This window comes from Chinchilla lanigera, unplaced genomic scaffold (assembly GCF_000276665.1).
Source record: "Chinchilla lanigera isolate Chin_1 unplaced genomic scaffold, ChiLan1.0 scaffold00180, whole genome shotgun sequence".
Classification (NCBI taxonomy): Eukaryota; Metazoa; Chordata; class Mammalia; order Rodentia; family Chinchillidae; genus Chinchilla; species Chinchilla lanigera.
In genome coordinates this window covers 613,860-630,768 of record NW_004955581.1, presented here as the reverse complement: position 1 = coordinate 630,768, position 16,909 = coordinate 613,860, and the positions used below count along the sequence as shown (strand labels likewise).

Below are 16,909 nucleotides of genomic sequence, written 5' to 3'. Positions count from 1 at the left end.
CGGGCGCCCCTGCCCTGCGCTCCCCCTGCACCCCGGGCGCCCCTGCCCTGCGCTCCCCCTGCACCCCGGCCCCGCCGCCCTTCCCACCCCTCACGGCGCGAAGCTCGCGTGGGGAGGACCCGGCCCCCGCGGCACGGGAAGCCTCATCGTCTGGACGCACGGCCTGCGGCCCGCCGGGCACACCGGGCGAGGGTCTTCGTTCGCAGTCGCCCGAGTCGGGAGCGCCGGGGAGCTGAGGGCGCAGGGCTGTTACAGGGGCCTGGCACACCCTCCGGGGCGCCGCGGGCGGGCGGGGGCCTCTCTCCGCTGGGGTGGAGCCGGCCGCCTCCATCCCCGCCTGCCTCCAGCCCCTCTGCCTTCGGCGGCAGCGCAAGCCCTGCGGGACCCGGGGCACGGGCAGGCGGCAGGCGTAGGCGACAGCTTCGCCCCAGGGCGACGTCCCTCGTCCTGTTTGTCAGGAGTTCCTCGAGGGTTAAAAGCAAACCGCCCAGGGAAAGCCTGTGGCCCCTGGGAGCCCCGCACAGTCGTCCTCAAAGGCGCGAGGGCCGTGCGGGAGGCAGCCGGCCGCGGCGGTGACAGCTGTGAGCAGAGGAAGGAGAGGCAGCACGGGTCTACAGGACGCGCGCTGAGGGCGCCGGGTAAGGGCAGCACGCCCTCCTGGAGGAGCCCGCGGCCGGCACCACGGACAGAAGCAGCGCGCCCTCCCAGCAAGGACACCACCTGACCCCTCGCTCAGCTCAGGAGAGCAGCGCTTTTCCTCCCGGCACCCAGACAGCCACACACAGCCGGGCCTGGCCCCAAGGGGCTTTGAGCTGCACTTCAGATTAAAGGACACACCCTTTGGACACAGGCAGCAAAGGCCAGAAACCCACGGGCGGGCAGCTGAGAGTCAGCTTCCCCACTGCGGGTGGGTCAAATAAGAGGGCTCCAGCAGGTCCTGCAGGGCTCAACAGCAGCGTCAGAGATGGACAAAGGACACACATGTGCAGGTACTAAACCAGGCGTGGTGATGCACACCTGTAATCCCAGCTCTCTGGGAGGCTGAGGCAGGAGGATCCCAAATTCAAGCCCAGCTCTGGCAACCTAGTGACTTAGTGAGACCCTGTCTCTAAATAAATAAATAAATAAATAAATTTTAAAAGGAAAGGCCTGGGGATGTAGCTCATTGTGAAGGCCCTGGGTTCAATACCCAGTGCAGCAAAGAGAAGAAAGAAGTGAGGCCCTGAGATGGACCAGAGGGTGAAGGCTGTGCTGAGCACGTGTGGGGCCCCTTGGCCTGGGCTGGAGGAAGTGGGGTCCGTGCACTGGTAGGCGAGCAGCCTCTGCAGAGACGTGGGAGACCCTGGGAGCAGGTGGGGGCTCGGAGACGGAACCCTGCGTTCACCCAGGAGGGGGCCGCGGCTGGGGGAACCCGACGAGGGCACCGGAAGCAGGGCAGCGCGGGGTGCCGGGCTCACCGCCAGCCCACTCCAGGGGAAGGAGCTGGGTGGAGGCACCAGCCGCCAGGCTGCGTGGTGCCAGCTCTGTGTGTGCACATGCGTGTGCGTGCACGTGGGTGTGTATGCGGGCTGTGCATGGAAGACAGTCGTCAGGAAATGCTCATCCTAGCCGCAGTGCACCCCACTGCACCCCTTCAGGACGGATGTTTCCAGAACCAGCTGAACGCTGGCGGGGAAGTGGACAGCAAGCTCTCCTGTCGCCCGCCGTGGGGACATGAGCAGACGGAGGGGCCTCAGCACCTTAGGGCAGAACTAGCTGCCCCCAGCCGGCTCCCCCACTGAGGGTGTCCCCGGTGGGAACAAAGTCCACACACAAAATGGAGCCCTGCACGCCCGCGGGTGGACGGACGGCCCAGGGCCTCCGACAGGCCAGTGGAGGAAGAAAGCGGCCAAGCACCGTGGAATAGCATTCAGCCGTAAAGAAGGTGAAGACCTGCCGGTTACAGCAAACGGAGGTGGAGGCCATCAGGGAAATAAGCCAGACATGAAAGACAGGCATCCTGTGCTCCCGCTCCTGTGCAGGGGCGAGAGAAAGCCGACCTCAAAGCAGAGCAGTGATCACAGAGCCTGGAGAGGGGGGTGGGGGTGCTGACTCGATCGGCACAGTGTGCCGGTGGGCGGGGAAACACGGTGAGTGGCTACATTTGGACGTGTATTAGGGCAAGAAGCCTCCGCGTGTTTCCCGTCAGGGTCCTCGCCTCGCTTCAAACACACCTGTCCCGTCCTGCTGAAAGGAGTGTCAGAGGGCACCCGTGGCAACGCCTGTCACTTGAATACATTTTTTAACTTCACCACCGTATTTTCTACCACCTCTTGTATTGAGAATTTTAAAAGCATAAGAAACAGAACATGAAGCCAGTGTGGGAGCGCTGCGGCGGAGGGAAGGCCCTAGGGCCGGGCACCGAGCTGAGGCTGGAGCCGCGGCCGCACGCCCGCCGCAGGCTGCTTGGCTTCTATGTGGGGAGCAGCCTCGGGGGTTGGCGCCCACACACGGCACTGCTTCACTCTGTCCCTTTCCACCCGGCCCTCCGCCCTTTGGGGAAGACCCCCCTGCTGCCGCCTGCTGTCATTTCCTTTGCTCTGTACATACACGCTGTTTCTCATGTAAGGGAAACCGTGTGATATATGAGCTGTGGTCCAGTTTAATTCACCCACAGGATGGTCCCCAGCTGCACCCACTGTCTGGCTTTTTAACACCAAAGCCCTGCGAGCACAGGGCCAAGGGAGAGCAGACGCGGTGGGACAGAGAGGAGCCGCTGTCAGCGCCCCTGCCCAGCTCCCCGCAGCGGGGGCTCGAGTCCCTCCTACGCAGCAGGCTCTCTCCCGCCTCACCCTCCCTCCCCGTCTCCGGCCTCCCTGTCCTGCGACTTCTCTCTTTCTCCCAGTTCAGCCTCCGAGGAGAAAGCTGACAGTCAGAAACCCAGGGAAGGGAAGCGCCGTGGTTCCCGCGAGGGCGGGAAGTGGGCTCGGCGCTCCCGGGGGCCCTGGGCTTCACCCGCACACCACGGGCAAGGAGATGGGTTTAAAGCCTGCTCGCCCAGCCTGGCACAGTGGCACACACGGTCAGCCCGGCACTCTGGGGGGCTGAGGTGCGAGGGCCACAAGTTCGAGCCCGCCTGGGCAGCTAGCAGCTCGGTGAGCTCCAGGCTCAAAACTTTCAAAACCGTTTAAAAGGTGGGAGGGGCCTCGGGTGCCGCTCAGTGTGCCGCCTGGGTCTAGTCCCCCTCGGAAGAGGCGCAGCCCGCTGTGCCCCGCAGGGCCGCGAGCGGAGAGAAGCGCGCTCCGAGGCTTCTCCTTAGGTCGCCTCACCCTCGTGGAGGGTGGACGGTGGCGTTTCGCTGGGAACCCTGGGAACCCCGTGGCAAGCAGCGCTGGGCCTTGAGACCTCAGAAGAGGAGAGGTGTGGCCGTGCCGCCCTCACACCCCCAGTCTGAGCGATCTTCACCCCACAGCTGGCTCCTCAGCAGCTCGGCCCCACGGGCGCTGCTGGCAAAACATGGAAGCGGGGCAGATTCCACTCACGCATCCAAAGAGGAGCCCCGCACCTGGAGCCTCCTAAGGGACCTGCACGGGGACTGCACTTCTTGTGCTCTGGCCTGGGGGCAGCCAGCCTTCACGGCTTGGCCGCAGAGCGAGTACTTGGGAGATGACAGGGCTGGGACAAAGGACCTCGGCAGAAGGACACCATGAAAGCTGTAATCTCAGTTCCTGGGAGACTGAGACAGGAGGATTGCCATGAGTTCAAGTTCAGCCTGGACTACATAGAGAGACCCTGTCTCAAAAGGAAAAGAAGGCGCCATGTATTCACAGCGGCAGCAGAGGAGTCCTGAATCAGACCGCAGGGGCCAGAGCCGACTGCTGCTTGGCAAAGAAGCTGCATGTGGAATTCAAACGCCACCGGGGGGAGATGAACGTGCACTCTGACTGACCCAGGGCCCACAGCTGCCTCCCCTCACCTGGGGCTCCTCACAGCCCGGCCCGGGGCCGGTGACCTGCGTCTCTGCTGCTCGCTCTGGGTACTAAGACCTGGATTTGTGCGGTTCCCCCTGCCAGGGTGCGTCGGCTGGCTCGCCTCTGTGAGGACAGACAGGAGTGGCCCGGGTTGAGCCCTCCTGGGGGCCGGATGCCAGCCGGGCCCGCGGGGTGGCCGCGTCTGAAGCCCTGCTTACGGAGCCCTGGTGCTGGGAGTCGCTACCCCCTCTTGCCCGCCTCCCCCAACGGCAGGAGAAAGCCTGTGAACGCAGTCCTCCCCCCCAGCGGGGCTGCCGCGGCTCGGCCACACCACACGGCCAGCCGTCACCCGCACGGAGGGCTTTACCCCTCGCTGTCCCCTCTGGCTCCAGATGCTGCAGCAGACGCAAGTGCTTCCTCCCCTTTCAGTGGGCGGGGACGGAAGCTGGGAGAACTGCATGGCTCAGAGGCAGTCACCGAGTGGGCAGCAGAGGCCACGGGTCAGGTCTCAAGCCGGGCAGGGGCGGGGGCAGGACGGGGGACAGTTGACCGCAGCTCAGCAGGCTCTCTCCCCATGTGTCCAACCCTCCGCAGGGGCCTCAGATGCTGCGCCATGAGGAGGGACAACCAGAGCCTCCCGGAGCGGCGCCCCGAGGACTTCATCCTGCTGGGCGTCTCCGACCGCCCGTGGCTGGAGCTGCCCCTCTTCGCGGTGCTCCTGGTGTCCTACGTCCTGGCCATGCTGGGGAACATCTCCATCATCCTGGTGTCCCGGCTGGACCCCCGCCTCGGCAGCCCCATGTACGTCTTCCTCAGCCACCTGTCCTTCCTGGACCTCTGCTACACCACCACCACGGTGCCGCAGATACTAGTCAACACGGGCACGGCCCGCAAGACCATCAGCTTCGGCGGCTGCTCCGTGCAGTACGCCGTCTTCCACTGGCTGGGCTGCACGGAGTGCGTGGTGCTGGCCGCCATGGCCCTGGACCGCTACGTGGCCATCTGCCAGCCCCTGCGCTACGCCCTCATCATGCACGGCGCGCTCTGCCGGCGCCTGGTGGCCCTGGCCTGGCTCAGCGGCTTCGGCAACTCCCTGGTGCAGGTGGCGCTGACGGTGCGGCTGCCCTTCTGCGGGCGGCGGGTGCTGAACAACTTCTTCTGTGAGGTGCCGGCCATGATCAAGCTGTCCTGTGCGGACACCACCCTGAACGACGCCACGCTGGCGGTGCTGGTGGCCTTCTTCGTGCTGGTGCCCCTGGCCCTCATCCTGCTGTCCTACGGCCTCATCGCCCGCGCCGTGCTCAGGGTCCGGGCCTCCTCGGGCCGGCACAAGGCCCTGGGGACCTGCTCGTCCCACCTGGCCGTGGTGTCCCTCTTCTACCTGCCCGCCATCTACATGTACCTGCAGCCCCCCTCCCGCTACTCGCAGGAGCAGGGCAAGTTCGTGTCCCTGTTCTACTCCATCATCACCCCCACGCTCAACCCCTTCATCTACACGCTGAGGAACAAGGACGTGAAGGGCGCCCTCTGGAGGCTCCTGGCCCAGACCTGCAGGCCGTGCGGGGTCTGAGCGTCCCGCTGTGGCCCTCATCGCCATGGATATCTCACAGGGAGTGTGTGTTCCACAGCACTGGCACCAGGGAGTTCCCAGCCACACAGTAAGGACCTGGGGAGCTGGGGGCCCCAAATCCCCACCTCTCTCTCCCAAGAGCCCACCGCGCCCAAAAGCCCCGTCTACACATAAGGTCGGTCCCAAGGGCGTGACGCTGAGACCCGGTGTCCTCAAGAACTGCCCAAACGGCGCTGCTGACCTCACTCCCCTGCCCGTTCCCCCCTCCCCTCCTCCTGGGTTCTGCTTTCCTCCCACCTCTCCGTCTCCCAGCTTCTTTCCCCCTCCCCGGCACTCCCAGCGTGTGCCGCTGAAACGAAGCGAAGCGTGTCTTCTTGTAATAAATAGGTGTCCTTGGGGTTAAATCTCCATAAGGTCCATACAACCTTTTCAAGATAGGACAAGAAGGAAGGGTTGCTTTCTTCCTTTCTGACATGGCTGGTGGTCTTCTCTCTCAGTTCCCTTCTGTGGAAAGGTTTTCCACCATGACTGGGCTGTAGGGCTGTTAAATTCACCCAAAGGGGACTCTGCCAGGTCCCGTGGTACAAATTAATGTAGTGTACTCTCTTATCTTAGAAAAGGTAGTGTAGGGGCTGGGGATTTAGCTCAGCGGCACAGCGCCTGCCTGGCAAGCGCAAGATCGTGAGTTCAATTCCTGGTACCAGAGAAAAACCAAAAACCAAAAAAAAAGAAATTAAAAAAGATAGTGTAAGTACAATTAATATTAAGGACAATAAAAATGTCTAATAAAAAGTCCAAGGGCTGGAGTGTAGCTAGGGCAGGGCCTTCTCTCAGCAGTGGGAAGCCCAGGGTGCCATCCCCAGCACCACACACACACACACACACACACATGTGCACACACCGTTCAAGGTAACCATGACAGCTATTTGTAGGTGGCTTCCAAGATGCCAGCAACACAGAAGTGTACTCATGCACACAGACTTGTTTAATATGTACAGAGCCGCACGGTGTACCCCTGACAGCTCCCAGCTTGTGTGAGAACTGCACTGTCACGGCCTGCACTAGCTTGCCCAGGGTTTCGTCCCCCTGGGGGCTGAGGGAGCTGAGGTTCTACCACAGCCCATGCCAGTGCCTGCCTTAGAAGACGGAGCCAGGACTCCAGCACCTTGCGTTTGCATTTCCTGCCCCGGTGTTATGGCTTCATTTCCATCTGTTTTGAATGCTCCTTCCTGCGTTGGACATGCCAAACTATAACAGAACTAACCTGGAAGATCACAATAAACATACAAAAGTCAAGAAAAGAGAAAAACAGAGGAAGACTTTCTAGTGGTAAAGGGAAAAAGAAATATAAATCACAGTGCTATAAGATTATTTAAGAAATATGAAAAATAATTACTGCCCAGATACCAAGGCCACAGAGGGATTTTTCCTGACGGTCATGCAAGGTGCCCACAATTTCCTGTCTGGAGAGACGGGGCAATGGGCCTCAGCTTTGCAGCTCGATAAAGCGTGACAAGGTCAGGGAGGGGCAGCACGACACAGGAGATGCAGGGAGCTGAGGAGATGCCGCAGCAGAGATGCGCTGGCTTAAGGATGGGCTCAGATTCCCGGCCATCCTTGCAGTGAGAGATAGACTGGTTTCCCTCCTGTCAAGTGAGGACCAAGTGACTCCCCTGACCGTGGGATGCAGTGGAAGAAGCCGTGAGGTGTGCGGTGCTGCAGACCTGGGATGCCAGCACTTTTGGAGGCTGAGGCAGGAAGATTCTAAGTTTAATACCAACTTGGGCAACTTTGTGACTTACTGAGACCCTGGCTCAAAATAAAAACTAAAGAGGCTCTGGGTTAAGCCTTAGCACCCAGAAAATAAAAACAGGACCAGTGAAAGAAATTCCAGGTCTCTCACACTGGTAGGTGAGAACCCTGCACTCCCCATGAGTCACACTCTGCCTGCTGAGGCACCAGGACAGACTGGCAGGGCGGGAAGGCCCCACAGGCTGCCCTGGACCTGCCCACTGAATGCCGGCCAGTGGCCTCCCGGACGCCGCAAGGAGCCAGCCACGGCCGCACACGGGAAAGTGCAATGACGCTTGTTCTCAGCACATGGCGCCGGGGGCACAAGGACCCGGGACACTCAGCCCGGAGCTACGAGGTCCTGGAAGGGAGACACAGAGCGTTCTGCAGAAGCCCCGATGCCTGGCAGAGCTGGAGGAGGGACACTTGAATAATTAACACATGAGAAGACAGAGCGTGTTCACAGGACAAGCCAACAGGCGGCGGAGAGAAGCATGCAGATGCGTTTTTATAGTGAGACACAAGACCTGAAATGTTTTGTATGCTTTTGGCGACACACTGTGGATACCTGGGACCACTGCAGATCTCCACTGCTGCAGGGGACCCGAGGTACCCTGGAAAGACGTGGGGGGCGAGCCTGAAACAGGACCCCACAAGCCCCACTAGGTCAGAACCTGTGCCGGAGTCAGCACAGACCCGCCCCCCACGGGGAAGGAGCCCGGGACAGGACGCCCTCCAGGCTGCCTGCTGCCGCCGAGTCCCAGAGGCCGGAGAGGGCAGTTTCTGCTGCTGTGCCATTGCTGTGTTGCTTCGTTCTCAAAGGTGTGGGCACCAGCACAAAGTCAGGGAAGATGGAGAAATGGGCAAACGGCCCAATCACAGGGAAAATAGACTTCCCAGGTATCATCAGTGAAGGGAGATCTATGAGTCATCTGACAAATTGTCTCAAAATAGTCAATATCAAGGGATGATGCATGAACAAAATGAGAGTTTTTTTTTTAAAAAAGATACAGAAAATATAAAAAAGAATGAAATAAGTTTGGGAACAAAAGAATGTGATTACTTAATGAAAAATTCATTAGAGGGGTCCAGAAGAAGACTGGATCAAACAAAGGAAAGACTTAACAAACTTGAAGTCAAAGGCATTAGAACTCAAACAATGAGAAGAATGAGGATTAAAAAGAAAGAAAAAGCCTAAGGTACCTACGGGACACCACACGATGACCACGGCACGTGTTATAAAACTACAAGAAAAGCAGAAAAAGAGAACATGCCAGGGGCACGTACCCAGGAAGTAGCCCATAATTTCCCAAAACTGGAGCAAGAAGTACACTAGAGTCCAAAATTGCAGTGAAACTCTCTGCCACGAAGCCCAAAATGGCTACATCTAGACCTGATATCTCAGGGTTGGAAGGCACAGGCAAAGGATTGTGCAAGAAGCTAAAGGAAAGGGACCCACTGTGCTCAAAGGCCCCCACGTGAAGCTTCGGACGGATTTCCCAGCAGACACTGCAGGCCAGAAGGAGTTGTGCAATGCACTCCAAGTGCTGAGAGGAATCCCAGATCAGACAAAATTGTCCTTGGAAATGAATGAAAGGTAAAGATTTTCCCGACGGGGCGCGGTGGCACACTCCTGTAATCCCAGCACTCGGGAGGCTGAGGCAGGATGATCACTGTGAGTTCGAGGCCAGCCTGAACCACATAATGAGACCCTATCTCGAAAAGACCCCCAAAAAAGCCCTTCCCACATGAAAGGAAAACCAGTGAGGGTTCACCACCACGAGAGCAGCCTTCCAGGAAACAGCAGAGGGATGCTTGAAGCTGAAAGAAAATGAAGGCTACCCAGCAACCCAGGAAGCACGCACAGGGAAAGAGGTGAACAAATAGAAAATACGGAACACAGCACAATTCAGGGGTGGTATACGGACCACTGTGAATTCTCGAGAGACGCTACAGAACAAAAGGACAAAAACTATAACTCCAGAACATGGAGATGAATAAGCAATGTTAAAAATGATTCATGACATCAAAACGTAAAATGTTGGGACAGAATTATAGTGCAAAACTGGCATGCAGGTCAGCTTCTGTCCCCTTTAAAACAGATTGTTATCACTAAGAGAAGGGTTATATAATTCCCGCCAGAAGTGCAAAGAAAACACCTCGGACAGTACCTTAGAAAAAGGAGGGATTGGGTGCGTGTCGGTGTTGGTGTAATAAATAAATAAAACATAAAAGAGGGAGTGGCACACAGAGCTTCCAGATGGAAACAGGACAACCGCCAGGGTCCCTCCCACCTCTGCGGTCAGGGGAAACGGGCCGAAGGGACAGATCACACCTGGAGCTGCAGCGGGCAAGGCCGGCCAAGGCCGTCTGCGGAGACTCGCGTAGGATAAGGACACAGGCTGCAGGGGAAGCAAGGAGGCGGGGTGCCACGTTCAAGTCAGAACACATCCACTTAAGTGAAACCTACCACAAGAGACAAAGAAACACACTATAGAGCAGCAAAATGCTCAGTTCATCAAAAATTACACACACGCATGCAATACCAGGGCCCTGAAACCCGGGAGGCGGCAGCTGTGGACAGAATGGGGAGAGGAACCGGCAGTGATGGTCTTAGGTGTCTCGGAGCCCGGTGTTCAGCCAAGGGTAGGGCATCTGACCGAGGGCCTGCAAGGAAAGAGGCCGCTGCAGACCGCTGGACATCACGCGGGTCTCACAAGGACAAACCCTGCACTCCGCGGCCTCACAGAATATTCTCAAGTGGCACAGAATATTTTCCAAGACAGGCCATGCTGAGTCAGTCACAAAACAAGGGTCAGCAAGTTATGGAAGACTTTCCAAGGACCTTTCCTGACTACAGAGGAATAAAACTAGGAGTAAATAAAGGGGGAAGTCCAGCCAGAGCAATTAGGCAAGAGAAAGAAGCAAAAGACATCCACAAAGGGAAGCAGAAAGTTACACTGCCTCTTTGTAAATGATGAGATCCTGTACACACAAAACCCTAAGAATCACACACACACACACACACACACACACACACAAACTGTTAGGATTAATACATGAATTCAGGGACATCATAGGACACAAAATCAACACACATAAACTATGTACATATCCATACATAACAATGAAGTATTTGAAAGGAAAATGAGGGATCAGTCTCCTATACAACACCATTAAAAGAATAAATTCTTTACAGACAAATGGACACAGGTGAGAGACAGACTGAAAACTATAAAATATTGACTAAAGAAATTGAGACACAAATCCAAAGGCATCCACATTTATGCACTGGGAGAATGAATACCTGCTACCCAACATCATCTGCAGATTCAGTGTGATCTGTATGAAAATGCCGGTGATGTGCTTAACCTACATAGAAAAAATATTTCTAAACTTCATATGGAACCACGACGTGTTCAGAATAGACAAAGCAGTCTCAAGGAAACAGGACAAAGCTACAGGCATAACAGTAGCTTTAAAATGTACTACAAAGCTATTACAGTCATCAAAATAAGGTGTTCCTGGCACCACACACACACACACACACACACACACACACACACTACAGAAAGACCAGCTCCCCGGGGCAAATGTGGTCAGTACGTACTGCAAACACACTGATAGAAACAAAATTTACGAAAGACAACCTAGGGGTTACAGCGAGGCCTCTCTGGCAGACAGAGAGGATCAGACAGTGGAGCTGGGCAGAGGCCCGACTTCCCTAGCTTTGAGTTTGGAAGACAACAGGAAGAAAATCCCTGCCACCAGCCTCTTCTGCGATCAGCGTGGACATGTAAATGACTTCCGTACAACAGAGTCTACCTGTGCGGCAGAGCTTTATGGTCTCTGTCACTGCTTTATATTCACCTTACATTAAATCATTTCCCAGAAAACAGCAGCTCTGTTTAATGTGCCAAGGATGAGCCCAGGGCCCTGAACACCACAGATCTCAAACGCAGCTGCGTCCTGCTGGCCACACAGAACACGCGGCCCCAGAGGGGCTTCCGCTACAGGCCGAGCTTCTAGGCTCTGTCGCACCCACCTGCCCAGAGACCTGCAGCATCACCACAGGAGGGCGACTGCAAGGGCGCTCAGGCAGAGCACAGTGCTGGGAATTAGCCTGGAGCCCCGGCTTGGTGCCCAGCACTGAGGGGTGGGGAGGAGACACCAGCCGCCCTGTCGCCGTGCCCAGCCCCACGCTGAGCAGCACCACCACCCGTGCAGACTCAGGGAGGGAAGGAAGCTGCCGCAGCCTCCAGGGAGAACCCACCAGCGGGGCTGGTTCTGCAGCAGAACTTTCGCCCCACACAGTGGATAGCAGCTCCGAGCGTTATGCCATGAGCTGGGCTTCGAGGCTCCGGCAGCCCGGCTGTGCAGAAACACAGAAAGTGAGATGCAGACCCAACAAGCAGGCCGCAGTGGCGCTGGACAGAGCTTTGGTGGGGCCTGGGCTGAGGCCGGCTGCAAGCAGAGGCTGAGAACCCACCCCTCAGGTGCCCAGCACAAGGGCTCCTTCAGGGACGGGCGCTGCCCAGCACAGCCCAGGCTGCAGGGGAGGCCGGCCAGGACACACCGCGAGGAACCGCCAAGGAAGCGTCACGCGCTGCCCACGGCCCAGGTGGGCACGGCCAGCTCCCCTCTCCACCCGCGTGTCCCATCCCACCGGCAGCCCTGGGAGGAGCTGAGACCAGCGGTGGACAGCGGGTGACGGAGCGCTCGGCCGGGTGCTGGGGCTGGGCGGTTGCTTCCCCAAGGCCTGTGTGCAGAGGTCTGATGAGGGGCTGAGGGGACCCTCGGGAGGTGAGGCCCAGCAGGGCATCCCCAGGTCCCCTTTGGACTCTGAGCCCCGAACCTCTGTTCCCGAGCCCCTGCCCAGTGTTCTGCAGGGCAAGCCGGGCAGTCGGACCCCTGGAGAGAAGCGGGTTCGCGGACAGGGCGGGAGCTCAGCCTGCGGTGCTCCCTGACCGAGGCTAAAGCAGAGGACCGGCGCTGCCCAGGGGAACCGCGGAACTGAGAGCCGGCTGGGGACACAGCCTCCCGCCCGCTCCACGGCGCCCCGGGAGATCCTGTCCCAGAGAAGCCGACTGCTCAAAGGGCCCGAGACCCCGGGTCCCCCTGCTCTCGCCCCCAGCAGGAGGAAGTAGGCACCAGGAAGGCCCTCGCCAGGCAGCAGGCGATGACACCGGGGAGGGGCGTGGGGCAGCCGGGGGTGGGGGCAGCTGGGGGGACAGCTGGGGAGGGGACAGCTCAGTGGGGGCCAGCTCGGAGGGGGGCCAGCTCAGGGGGGACAGTTCGGGGGAGACATCTCAGGGGGGACAGTTCGGGGGAAACATCTCAGGGGGGCCAGCTCGGGAGGACAGTTCCGGGGGGACAGTTCGAGGGGACAGCTCAGGGGGACAGCTCGGGGGGCAGCTCAGGATTGGAGCAGCTCGGCGAGGTGCAGGGCGGCCTGTGAGGCGGAGGCAGAGATCTCGGACAGCAGGCGGGGAGGACGGTGACCGGGCTGCTGACCCTGGGGCGACCGCGAGCTGCTGGAAGGGACGGAAGGCAAAGCGCGGGCCGGGCAAGGAATGGGCTCCACAGGGCACGGACGGCTGGAGTCTCACAGCACTGTCCCTGGGTGCCAGGGAACCCCGTCATGAGATCAGTCACACCCCCCAGACTGCCTCTGTCCCCACCCCCCAGCAGAACCAACACCCTCCCTGGGTCCACTCCCTGGGGGCACTGCCCCTCCTCCGTGTGTCCACCCAGCAAGAGCTGCCCCCACAGCTCAGCCAGGCCCCCACCCCACTCCCGTGAGCCCCAGGACCCGCTGCAGCAGGAAGAGGGCGCAGGTCTCTGTCCTGTGACCCCAGCTACGGCCCGTGGAGCCCTGCAACAACCCCAGCTATCCATGGCAGCGGTGCTCACACACGCAGGTCGCCGTCCCCAGGGCACAGGGCTGCAGCGCCACATGTGCAGCTCACGACTCAGCCGCAGCAGGGGCCTGGGGACCCACGCAGGTGACCCATGAGGAAGACACAGCTCCCAGCAGAGCAGCTCACCTGCTGAGTGGGAATTCTCCGGGCTTCTCTGGGCCTTCCAGACGGGCTGAGGGTGGCTGTGAGGAGGCAGGGTCCGCTCTGCAGGGGCAGTCAGTGGGTGCAGCCTGGAAGGGTGCCTCTCCCCCCCTGGCTGCCCCTTGACCTCACCACTTCCCGTCTGCCCTGCAGTGGGCAGCTCTCCTCCGCCAGGCCGCTCTGCGGTGCCGTCCTGCTGTGGAGCCGGCCGACCGTGGACTAAGGGTGAGGCCAAGCCGACCTCTCCTCCTCGCAGTCCTGGGTGCTGGGTATTTATCCCAGCAATGAGGGAAGTAGACTCCGTAGCAGTTTAGGTAAATGATGTAAAAGGTTTCAAGGCCCATTTTTTTAAACTAAGAAAACAAGAGGCTGGGGATTTAGCTCAGAGTCACAGTGCCTGCCCGGGAAGAGCAAGGTTGTGAGTTCAATTCCCAGTACCAGAAAAAAAGAAAAAAAAAAAAACAAAAACAAAAAGAAAGAAAACAATTTAACTTGATCAATACCAGCAAGTGTTTTTATATATTTCTTAATTTTCAGTGAGCTAAAATAAGCATGAAGTGTTTTATTAGAAAACATAATTGTTACAGCAATAAATAAGTAGCTGCCACAAAACTGCAACACAGCACAGGGTCCAGGACTGTGCTGCAGTCAGTTAACCGAGCCGGGAACGGTGATGGGGACAAAGTGGAATAAATAAGGGGAAGCCAGGGAGAGCGGCCTGCGGGGAGGGAGGGCAGGGGCAGGGCCTCCCGCCAAGTCGGCTGCAGAGGTCCTGCCGAGCAGGTGCCCTGGGACAGCATCTCGGGTGAGCACTCTTCCTGCCATCTCCACCCAGGGTGGGCCAGAGCCGCCGGGTCCCCACCCCTGTGGGGGCATCAGAAGCGTCTGCCCCCGACCCGGCAGGGCCAGCAGCACTGCAGAGCTGTCAGAGGCGGGCTGGGGGTCCCGCTCCTCCCCTACCACGAAGGCTCGAAGACCAGGGTCAGCTCAGGCTTCTCCTCCCGCAGTGTTTCCAGAGCACGCCGGGTCTCGTAGTTGAAATACATTTCATTCAAGCTAGAAACGCAGAAAGAGCTGGGTTACACTCTTCAGAAAGCTCCGAGTTTTGAGTCTTAAAATCTCATCTCATTTCCCTTAGCCCTACCCACCTCTGAGCTCTAAAACGCTATTTCATAGCCAGTGTGGTTTCTGAGGTTGGTTGGTTTGTTTTTGAGACAGAGTCTCACTGTGTTGTCCAGACTGGCCTCAAATGTCTGGGCTCAAGCCGTCCTCCTGCTTCAGCCTCCCAAATTGCTGGGACTATAGGCATGTGCCACTATGCCCAGATCATTATGTTTTGAACCAGCCGTTTCCATAGAAGCCACCGGAAAGAACCTGCCACAGTGGCTGTGCCCTTGACCAGCCTGCATGGGAGGACCCCGACACCCAGGGGTGCGGCTGGTTGACCCTGGCCCAAGTCCCCCTCCCGCTACCTGCACACTCACTGCAGGCTCTGCAGGACGCAGGCCCCCTGCCTCAGGACCTCACAGAGCATCATGACGCCCAGGTCGCCTAGGTCGTTGTTGCTGAGGCTCAGCTTCCGCAGGCTCCGGCTGGAGGTCACAACCGTGGAGAGGTCCCAGCAGCTGTGTGAGGTGAGGCTGCAGTTGTCCAACCTGCAGAAAACATGCTCTTAGCCAGCCGCACATGCCCAGACCCAAGGCTGTGTGCTGCGACGACAGGAAAATCATGGCATTAGCCAGGCGCTTTCCTGTAATCCCGGCACTCAGGAGGCTGAGGCTGGAGGACTGCCGCTAGCTCCAGGCCAGCCTGGACTACACAGAAAAATTCTGTCTCAAGAAAAAAAAAAAAATCAAGCAAGAGAAAAATCACAGGCTCAACTAGCTGCATATGACCTTATGCCGATATTATTTTCCTCTCCTCTTCAGATATGGGTCCCTTTTTCAAGTCTGCTGCATCATGCAGGTCAAATTAGGAACAGAAGGTTGTTCATTGATTGCTCCCAAATGCTTTCCCCAAATTTCCATAAACACCTTCCCACCTTCTCCCTCCTTGATGGTGGCAGGAAGAACTCAGCCTCTGACCTGTCCAACACCTACAAGCTCCTCCTGCTCCCCCGACCCCTAGCTGGCCCCACGGCAGGATGAAGCCCCTTCCGGCACAGAGCATGTCCTGGCGGCTGCCGCCGCTGTCCCTGCCCACCTGTGCCCTGGCCTCAGGAGCAGGGACTCACTCCAGCATCTGAAGCTTGCAGCTGGGGTGCAGGAGCCCCTCACAGAGCAGCTTGAGCCCTGCGTTGCCAAGCGCGTTGCCCCGCAGGTACAGGTGTGTGAGGCTCCGAGTGGTCTTGAGCACCGAGGCCAGTGCTGAGCAACCCACGGACGTGAGGCCAGAGTTCACCAAGCTGAGGAGAGAGCAGAGGGGAGGCCAGGCGTGGTGGGGCACGCTTGTACTCCCAGTACCCAGGAGGCTGAGGCAGGTGGATCCCTGCAAGTTCAATGCCGGTTTGGGCTACGTAGTGAGTTTAGGACCAGCCTGACCCTGTCTCAAAAAAATAAAAATAAAGAGCAAGAGGCATTTTCGGCGTGCAGGCTCCCCTCACCCCCAGTGCTGTGCAGCTCCCAGCACAGGCCTCCTCAGCGGAGCAACTGCACCCTTGAACTCAGAGGCCGGAGCAGCATCTTGGGCCCAAGGGGGCTGCAGCTCGGAGTCTGAGTCCCTCTGCAGAGACACAGGACGGTGGCAGCAGTCGCCCCACTGGGATTCGCACATGGAAAGAGCAAGGAGACCCCAGTCCTCACACTCCTCCTCCCCGTGCACAGATCCCATCCGGCCCTGGGTGCCACTCGGCCTCTCCCTCCTGGCTCCAGGACCAACCTAGAGAGGCAGCGGGGCTGCTACATCACGCCTTCCGCGGCTCGGAAACCTGAGGCTTGTGGGACCCTGTGTTCTCGAAGACAAAGCACAGGCACGTGCGGAGATTTTGCCCCTTCACCCTCCAGAAATTGAATACGTCTCGAAACGGAGCCGGCGATGTGGTGGGAGCCAGGGCCAGGCGGGGACGGCAACTCCACCTTCAGAAGGCGACCTTATGTGCACATGGTCACAACAATTTGGTGCCCCAAACCCAGCAGGACCAGACTCCTTATCAGAGCGGGGACTCCCACACAGTGAAACACAGGCCCAGGAGCACGCACAAGGACGAGGGCAGCAGCCAGGGTGGGGCAGCCCCAGGCTAAGCCGCCACAGCCTGCTGTAGACCACCGGGCACTGGAAGATGGCCAGGAGCACAGCCTCCTCTCTGCAGGAGCCAGTGTGCCCAAACTCGAGTCCCAGACTGCAGCCCTGGAGGTGTGAACATGTGACTGTTATTAAGCCACAGTGTCCATGGAGCTTTGTTAGAGCCCTAACAAACTAATATGTCAAGTGTCAGGGTGAATGGCTGGGTGAGTAGACTGGTGGACAGATGGATGGATGGGCAGATGGATGGTGGGTAGGTGGGTAGACTGGTGGGTGGATGGATGGTGGATTTGTGG

The 16,909-nt window shown here is 58.6% G+C and overlaps 2 protein-coding genes across 10 annotated transcripts in view; one reads left to right on the top strand and one right to left on the bottom strand.

The window, feature by feature from the left end:
• The first annotated feature begins 4,122 nt into the window (after positions 1 to 4,122).
• Positions 4,123 to 5,756, top strand: LOC106147551 (olfactory receptor 2B11-like). Its single transcript, XM_013509725.1, has one exon. The coding sequence runs from the start codon at positions 4,123 to 4,125 to the stop codon at positions 5,518 to 5,520; it is 1,398 nt and encodes a 465-aa protein (XP_013365179.1). The 3' UTR covers positions 5,521 to 5,756.
• Positions 5,757 to 13,865: 8,109 nt separating this feature from the next.
• Positions 13,866 to 16,909, bottom strand: part of Nlrp3 (NLR family, pyrin domain containing 3) — an 18,952-nt gene continuing 15,908 nt past the window's right edge. For 5 of the 9 annotated variants that reach the window (XM_013509751.1, XM_013509749.1, XM_005414250.2 and 2 more), the window contains 3 exons: positions 15,607 to 15,777; positions 14,858 to 15,028; positions 13,866 to 14,429 (listed from right to left, as the gene is read on the bottom strand). In XM_013509751.1, the coding sequence (XP_013365205.1) occupies positions 14,330 to 14,429; positions 14,858 to 15,028; positions 15,607 to 15,777 (442 nt within the window). In that variant the 3' untranslated portion in view covers positions 13,866 to 14,329. Of the gene's footprint in view, positions 14,430 to 14,845; positions 15,029 to 15,575; positions 15,778 to 16,250; positions 16,448 to 16,909 lie in introns of those variants that run through there. The other 4 variants (XM_013509750.1, XM_013509752.1, XM_013509753.1 and 1 more) reach the window with 4 other exon arrangements.